The 8,494-nt window shown below is 56.8% G+C and overlaps 1 protein-coding gene across 1 annotated transcript; it reads left to right on the forward strand.

The window, feature by feature from the left end:
- Window positions 1-4,733: 4,733 nt before the first annotated feature.
- LOC306815387 (uncharacterized protein) lies at window positions 4,734-7,928 on the forward strand (the record flags this gene model as incomplete). Its single annotated transcript, XM_079331954.1, is given in 4 exon segments — window positions 4,734-5,333; window positions 5,335-6,760; window positions 6,763-7,463; window positions 7,467-7,928. Coding segments are annotated over 4 exon segments (3,183 nt in total). The 5' UTR covers window positions 4,734-4,739.
- Between the last annotated feature and the right edge of the window lie 566 nt (window positions 7,929-8,494).

Genomic DNA, 8,494 nt, shown 5'->3' on the forward strand with positions numbered 1-8,494 from the left:
AACATCAGCTTTTTTACCCAGAGGTGACCTATTTCAGAAGGTTTAGACTGCTTAGTTTAGTACATGTCCATTTTCCTGTAATTATAATCCTACATCCACTCACACAGGATTCAGGTAGGGGCCATGTGAGGTTACTGAGGGGTGAACACGCCAGCTCTCCAGTTCACCATCATCTCACGGATGGGGTCCTGAAGTCCCAGTAAGTGCCAGTGGGACACTTGTGCCAGCCATCAGTACCTGCTGTTCTTCAACCCTCAGAAGTCCCACAGCACAAGGGTCCTCTGAAAGACCAAGCAAGGGATTCAGCTGTCTTAATTTCTTCTGTTTCCACAGCAGCTCTCCCAAAGCCCAGTGCTGTCCTTTTGGGTCCTTGAAATACCTCTCCTGAGATGATCTATGCCAAGGGGCCTCTAGGCCAGCAACAATGGAGTTTTTCTGCCACTCATGCCCAACCAGGAGCACTTCAGCTTCCAGTATAATCCCTGTTGGGATCCCCTTGTCATCCCAGAAACAGAGATGGATTCTGCCCCTCCATGATGGCATCAGGGTCAATTGTGCACCTGTCACGATCCACCCAACCCGAGCGGGAGTCGTGACAGGTTCTTTTAGGGATCTCAGAGCGCAAAAGACACAGCAGGGGACAAAACCAGTTTACTTCTACAGAAATGAACTTTATTTAATGCCAACCAAAATGCGACAGTGGGACAGAGAGAGAGAGACAGAGAGAGAGAGACAGAGAAAGAGAGGTCGGGATTATAGCTACCAAGACAGGCAGACAAATCCTCCTGGAGCCAGCCAATAGATGTCTGTTGCCGTCTGGGGAGATCTCGGTGGTCTCCTCTGAGAAAGTCACTTTTATAGTCCTTTCCCAAAGCGAGTGGCTTCTGGCCAAAAGGTGGGAAGATTTATGGACTATTGTATGTGGAGATCGTTACCCTGAGGAACAGGTGGAAACAGGATGCTTCAAGGAACACCAAACCATCTCTGTTATGAACACATGCAGGGTAGCCCATACTGACCAGTCCATTGTTCTTCCATCTGTGGGAGCTTTGTTGAGTCAGCGCCCTGTGACTAGCTGTCATGAGAAACCAGTCCTGGTAGGCATCACCTGCAGAACAGTCACTTGGCGTTCCTCCCATCCCTGGCCAGCGCAGGCCTCAGGCGAGGGTCGTTGGGCAGAAACAGACAAGAGGCTCAGACAGACTCTCACAGCACCCATGTCAACTGAAGCCTTGTGCTTCAGCAGCTCTGCTGTGCCCACACAGTCCAACAGACTCCACTGTCCTTTTCCCACACCTGGCTGGAGCCAGTGTCCCTCTAGCTCTGATCACGGCACTCATTGCTCACTTCTTGTAAATACCACCTGGAGATCCCTTCCAGAGGGTCAGAGGTTCAGAAGTAACATCAGCCCTTCAATTCTGCCTGATGACTTGCCCAGTGGAAACTGAGTGGGATTTTTCCCTGAAGAGTTTTCTTCCTGCGACACCTCTGTGAGACCCTCATGACACCCCCATGAGAGATCCTTGTGCAAGAAACCTCAGGTGCCCTCCAGCTACCCCACAGGACTCAGCAGAGGGCATGAGTCCCCAGGAAGGGCAGGTAGAAATAGTGGTACTCAAGGACAATGGTGACAGTGATGGCGATGGCATCTCAGAACCAGCCAAAGGCCCTGAACTGTAGCACAATGACCCCATGCCCAGCAGGTGACTTGTAGGGGTACACCACCTGACTGGGACCAAACACCTGCCTCTCTCCCCAAAGAAAACCCCACAAAGCCAAACAACATCCCAAAACCCTATACCCCTCCAAATAGCCTCCATATTCCCCAAATACAGCTGGGCACAGGGGTCTCACCTGGACCTCACAGTTATAAAGCACCTGATGGGGGTCAAAGAACTGACCCACTACTCCCCCCAAAAAAGTACCTCCCTGTGGTCAAATAACTGCCCCTGCATCCCAAAATACCCCCCAAATACCCACATACATTTCCCAAACTGCACAAATACAGGTGGGCATGGGAGTCTCACCTGGGCCTTGTAGGTGAGCAGGGTGGTGAGGGCAATGCTCTCTGGGTCAGGTACACAGAGAGCTGGATGGAGCTCCCCAGTCTGATGTGGCCCCTGAGAGCACCAATGCTGTGGGTGCCCCACAGAGGTGTCCAAACCTACCCCACAGACCCCCCAAAAGCTCTATCGCTGTAGTGTGTTTCTTGTTAATGGTGTGTTCTATTATTGCCCAAGTTAATGGTCTAGTCCAAAATTATACCCTCCCATCCACCTTGTCACTCTATCCTGAATTCCCTGTCAATCCTGCTTTGTGCCAGCCCCCTGCTTGGAATTCCTCTTTGGAAATCCTCTAAAACTCCACTTCTCATTAGTCCATGTGACCCATCTTTCCCCCCTACCTCGCTCATTGGACAATGCCTTTATGAACCCCACCCTTTACCCCTCCACAGAATTTCTCCACTTTGCTAAGAATTTGTACCTTCCCGTTGAATCACCCCCATATTTAAGTTGTTGCACCTTCACCATTTTTGTCTTTTGCCCAGCAGATTCCCAAAAGTAATAATCTTTTTTATCCTATGAAAAAGATGCCCCCTCCTCCTTTTCTCTTCAAACACAATCTGACAGCCGAAAGGCCATGGAACCACAGCTCGAGCCACATCTCAGGCCTCTGTTCCCAGGGCAGAGCTGACTCTGGGCACGGTGCCATAGCATCAAAGTGAGCACAGCTCTGGCTGTTTCAACATTCTATAGGACCCCTGAATGCCCCACAGTGATCCAGAGCTGCCCCTGTGTCCCCCAGCCACCTCCACAGACCACCCTGTACCTGTGATGGAAAAGCACCTGTGCAGCAGGATGAGCACGAGGAGAAAAATGAGCAAATGATGGGGGGAGAGCGGCTGGCATGGGGGCAGGGGGAGGGGTGGGGACCCCCTTCATCACACCCCCTTCATCACAACCCCTTCACCACACCCCCCTCTCACACGCCCCTCATCACACCCCCCTCATCATACCCCCCTCATCATACCCCCCTCATCACACCCCCCTCATCACACCCCCCTCCCACACCCCCCCATCATACCCCCTTCATCACACCCCCTCATCACACCCCCTCATCACACCCCCTCATCACACCCCCCTCATCACACCCCCTTCATCACACCCCCCTCATCACACCCCCTCATCACACCCCCTTCATCACATCCTCCTCATCACACTCCCTTCATCACACCCCCCACAGGAGGTTCTAAGCACCCCTGTAACTCCTGTACTCCCCAAGCCCCCGTCACCTCCCATGATGGCAAAGTGTTGCTGTCCAACCCATTACAGCCCAGTCCAGCCCAGTCCAGCCCAATACAACCCAGTGCAACCCATTACAGCACAATCCAACTCAGTACAGCCCAGTGCAGCCCAGTATAACCCATTGCAGCCCAGTACAGCACAACCCAACCCAGTCCAACCCAGTACAGCCCAGTGCAACCCAGTACAGCACAATCCAACTCAGTACAGCCCAGTGCAGCCCAGTACAGCCCAGTACAGCCCAGTACAGCCCAGTACAGCCCAGTGCAGCCCAGTTTAAACCAATGCAGCCCAGTACAGCACAATCCAACCCAGTCTAGCCCAGTCCAGCTGTGTCCAGCACTGTGCAGCCCAGCACAGCCCAGTCAAACCCAGTACTGCATAGCCCAACCCAGTACAGCCCAGTACAGCCCAGTCCAACCCAGTACAGCACAGTCAAACCCAGAACAGCCCAGTGCAGCCCAGTACAGCACAGTGCAGCCCAGTTAAAACCACTGCAGCCCAGCCCAACCCAGTACAGCCCAGTATAGCCCTGCAGAGCCCAGTATAGACCAATATAGTCCAGTATAAGAGAGTATAACCTGGTACAGCCCACCATTTCTACCAAAAGAACCAAGACCAGGTGGTTCTGTCCGAGGAAGTGGAAGAAGAACAAAGAGCAGCACGTGGCAGCAGGGGGATGGGGGGTGGGGCGGGGGGAGGGGGACACAGTAGGGGAAGAGGCTTATGTGTCCTAAGGATCCCCCAGACTCCAGGGGGCTGCACAGGATGTGGAGGGGTGACCCAGCTGTGTGGCCTCATACGCCTGTCACCCCCCCAGGGACTCCTAAATCCATCCAGTTAGGTCCCTTCCCCACCCATGTCACTGGGAGGTGGGTGGGGCAGTGGTGACAAAAATGGTAATTGAAACTTCCCTTTTCTAACCCCAAAATCACCCAAAGCGGAGGCAGTGGCATGGTGGGAACTTCATGGGGAGCGGGGGGTCCTCAAAATCCCTGAGGACTGGGGGAAGAGGGGTGCTTGGGGTGTGTGGAGGTTCTTTAGCTCTGAAGGAGGTCCCTGGGTCCTGATGGGGGTCTCTGGGGTGTGTCACTCTGGGATGTGGATGGTGGGGTGGTCTCTGGGCCTTGAAGGGAATCCCTGCAGTGTGTGTGTGTATCCCTGGGGTATGGACGAGAAGTCCTTGGACCCTGAGTGGGAATCCTGGCATTCTGACGGGAGTCTCTGGTGTGTGGATGAAGGGTCCCTGGGCCCTGAGTGGGGTCACTGGGATGGTGGTGGGGTCCCTGGGTCGTGAGGGGCATCCCTAGGGTGGTGGAGATCCCTGAACCCCAAATGTGGTCCCTGAGTGTCGAGGGGGGTCTCTGCAGTACTGAGGACACGCCTCATTTCACTTTATCCCCCACTGCATCCAGGATTTCCCCAGGGTGTGTCGGGATGTGCACCCCACTGCTGGTGACCCTGGTGACACTGGTGTTGGTGCCTGCAGAGGTCTCTCCCTATGGCTTCCGCAACTGCATCCAGGCGCCGTGGGACCCTGGGCTGTTCCGCTGCATCCAGCGCTTCCTGAGCAACGTGGGGGCTGCAGTGGGCGACCTCCCCTCCACTGCCACATCCCTCAACCTCTCTGTCAACATCTTGCGCCAGGTGCTTCCCCATGCTTTTGCCCACCTGCCACACCTCTACACCCTTGATCTGAGCCACAATAAGCTGGAACTGCTGGCCCCGGGGGCTTTCTTGGGCCTGTCAGCACTAACCCATCTAGACATGGCCCACAACAACATCTCAGTGCTGGCCACAGGTGTATTCACCCAGCTGGGGAACCTGAGCACACTGCGGCTGGACCACAATCCACTACAGGAGGTGGCCCCTGGGGCTTTCCAGACACTGGCAGCACTCAGCACGCTCTTGCTGCGGGGTGGCTGGCTCTGCGCGTTGGAGCACGTGGCTGTGGCTTTGGGGAATCTGACACACCTGGATCTGCTTGACCTGTGTGGCAACATGCTGTCGACACTGGGCCCAGGGCTGCCGATCCATGCTGAGGGTCCTGAAGCTCTGCAACAACTCCCTGGGAGCTCTTTCAGGGGCCACCCCTGGGGTGATTCCCCCAGGGCTACTTGAGCTTGACCTGTCCTACAATAACATCTCGGACCCTGCGCCGCTCGCTCGCCTGTGCCTGCACAACCTGACATACCTGCAGCTGGCTGGGAACCCTCTGGACATGGTGCAGGTGCTGCACATGGCTGGACTCTCCCCACGCCATGTGGATGTGTCAGGGCTACGGATGGGCGCAGGGGACTTGGATTACCTGTGCCAGCAGCTGACAGGGCCGCCGCTGCAGAAGCTGCAGCTGCAACGTTTGGAGCTCCAAGCAATGCACAAGGGAGCTCTGCGCAACTGTCCAGAGCTGGGTGCCCTGGACGTGTCTGGCAACCGGCTGCGGTCCTTGGACTGCATAGGGTGGCTGCTGAGCCAGGCACAGCTTGCAACACTGGGCGAGCTTGTGGCTGAACACAACTTGCTGCAGTGGCTGCCATCATGCAAAGGGGCCCCGGTTCTGCACCAGCTACACAATGTGTCCCTACGCTTCAACCGCATCCTAGTAGCTAATGCGCGTGCCCTTGACAACATGCCAGCGCTGCGGCAGCTGCGGCTGGATGTGAATGGGCTGGCATGGCTGCACCGTGCAGCACTGCGTGGACTCCACAACCTACGGCACCAGCACCTCAACAACAACCTGCTCACCGACCTCCTGTCCGGCTCCTTTGCCGACCTGCAGCAGCTGGAAGATCTCAACCTGCGCAACAACCGTGTGGCCATCCTCTTTCCTGGCACCTTCAGGGGCATTGACCACTTGAAGACCCTTGACCTGGGCAGGAACAAACTGCGGTATTTGTCAGCCAAGGCATTCCAGGGTCTCCTGCAGCTTTGCCGGCTCTACCTGGACAGCAACCGGCTGGTGGAGGTGACAGCAGAGGCATTCCAGCCAGTGCAGCTGACACTGGGTGTGCTGGACCTGCGTGCCAATGCGCTGAGCTACCTGAGCCGACACCTGCAGCAGCCGCCGCCTTTCCGCTACCTGCACAACCTCTATGACCTGAAGCTGCAGGCACAGCAGCCATATGGAATGCGTGTGGTCCCACAACGCTTCTTCCAGGGCCTCAGTGCCTTGCGCTCACTCTACCTGTCACAGAATTCGCTCTCGGCCATCCCCGCCGATGCCTTTGATGACCTGGTGCAGCTGCAGTTCCTGATGCTGGTTGACGGCAATGGTGGGATGGGCCACCTGCCCGCCGGCATCTTCAAGAACCTGAGGCGACTGCGCAGCCTGAATCAGGAGAGGGCAGGACTGCGCAGCCTTGGCCCTGAGGTCTTCGGCAACCTGACGCGACTGAAGGAGCTGCGCCTGGCCAAAAATGAGCTGCGTGCGCTGGATGCAACTCTGGCCACACGTCTGCCTGCCTGAGCTATCTGGATCTGCTCAAGTGCCCCCTGAGTTGCAGCTGTGCCAACGCCTGGCTGCCTGGCTGGCTGACACATGGGCCCGTGCAGGTGGTCTACCTGTATAACTACACCTGTGGTGAGAAGGGTGGGGCCCCCGCGTACCTGCACTGCTTTGACACGCATGTGTGCTACCTGGACATGGGGCGGTACCTGTTTGCAGGGACGGCACCGGCTGTGCTGCTGCTGCTGGTGCTGCCACTGCTGCACCACCGTGCATACTGGCGGCTGCGCTACCAGCTGTTCCTGCTGCATGCGTGGGCACGTGGGCGCTGGCGGCGGGAGCAGCGGCGCTACACCTACGACACCTTCGTGTCCTACAACTCCGGGGATGAGCGGTGGGTGCTGGAGGAACTGGTGCTTGAGCTGGAGCGTGGAGCCCTGCAGCTCTGCCTGCACCACCGCGACTTTCGCCCTGGCCGTGCCATAGTGGACAACATCGTGGACGCTGTGTACAACAGCCGGCACATGGTGTGCGTGGTGAGCCGCGGGTACCTGCGCAGCGATTGGTGCTCGCTGGAGATCCAGACGGTCAGCTATCGCCTCTTCAACGAGCTGCTTGATGTTCTTGTCCTCATCTTCCTCGAGGACATTCCTGAGGCCGAGCTCTCGGCCTTCCACCGCATGCGCCATGTGCTGCTGCGGTGCACACACCTGCGCTGACCCCTTGAGCCCCCTGCATGGCCCCTCTTCTGGGCAAAGCTCAGGTGTGCCCTCAGTAGGGGGGAGGAGGACAGGGAGAGAGGGGGCAGGGAGGAAGGGTGCACTGGCACATCCGGGATCCCCGGGGAAGTTCTCCCTCAGGAAAGCAACTTTCTGCCCCAAAACCACCGTTCATTATCTGGGGAAGGTGCCCTGTGGAGTGGGGATGATGGCAGCAATGAGGAAGAGGAGAAGGAGGAGAGGAAGGGCAGAGGCAGGGAGGGAGGATGTCCTGACAGGACTGGGTCCCCTGTGGAGGTTCCTCATCAGAAAAGCAGTTTTCTGCTCCAAAATTATTGGCTTTTCTCTCCGGAATATGCTCTCCAAAGTGGGGATGATGGCAACCAGAAGGAGGAGGAGGAACAGGAGGAGAATGCAGGGGAGGGGGAGAAAGGTTGGGGGGATAGAGAGAAGCTTCTCTAGACCGACCTCACCCTAGTATAGGGGGGATCCCCGGGGACATTCCCACTCAAAAAATATGTGATTTTGTCCCAAAATCCGTGGTTATCCTCTGAGAAATGTGTAGTTGGGACGACAGTAATGAGGAAAAGGGGAAGGAGGAGGAGGAAAAGAGGGGCAGGGGGAAAGATGTACCTCAGTGTTCAGATGCAGCAAATGCTTCATCACTCAGTTCCTTTTCCCGGCACATGAGAGCTGCAGCTCTTGCACATCTGGCTCCTCCTGGGCACACGCTGCTGCACCTCCAGGCTGCTTCTGCCCATTGCGGCACCTCCAGGGCTGGGAAATTCTGGCGGCATAGGGGAGGCTCCCACCAATCCATCCTGCCACAGCAGGCACTGTCGTGCTCCCAGATCAGCAGCTCCCAGGGGTCTATGGCAGCTGCTGCCCAGGGAAATCCTTCCTCAAGTGCATCAGCTGTTGTCCCAGAGCAGGATGTGGCTCTGCCTGCTCTGTGCCGAGACACCGAAGCTCTGCTCAGTTCTCGGCTCTGAGGATATCCCTCCCTGGCCTGTCCCGGGACAGCCAGA

This window comes from Erithacus rubecula, assembly GCF_903797595.1.
Source record: "Erithacus rubecula genome assembly, contig: scaffold_121_arrow_ctg1, whole genome shotgun sequence".
Lineage (NCBI taxonomy): Eukaryota > Metazoa > Chordata > Aves > Passeriformes > Muscicapidae > Erithacus > Erithacus rubecula.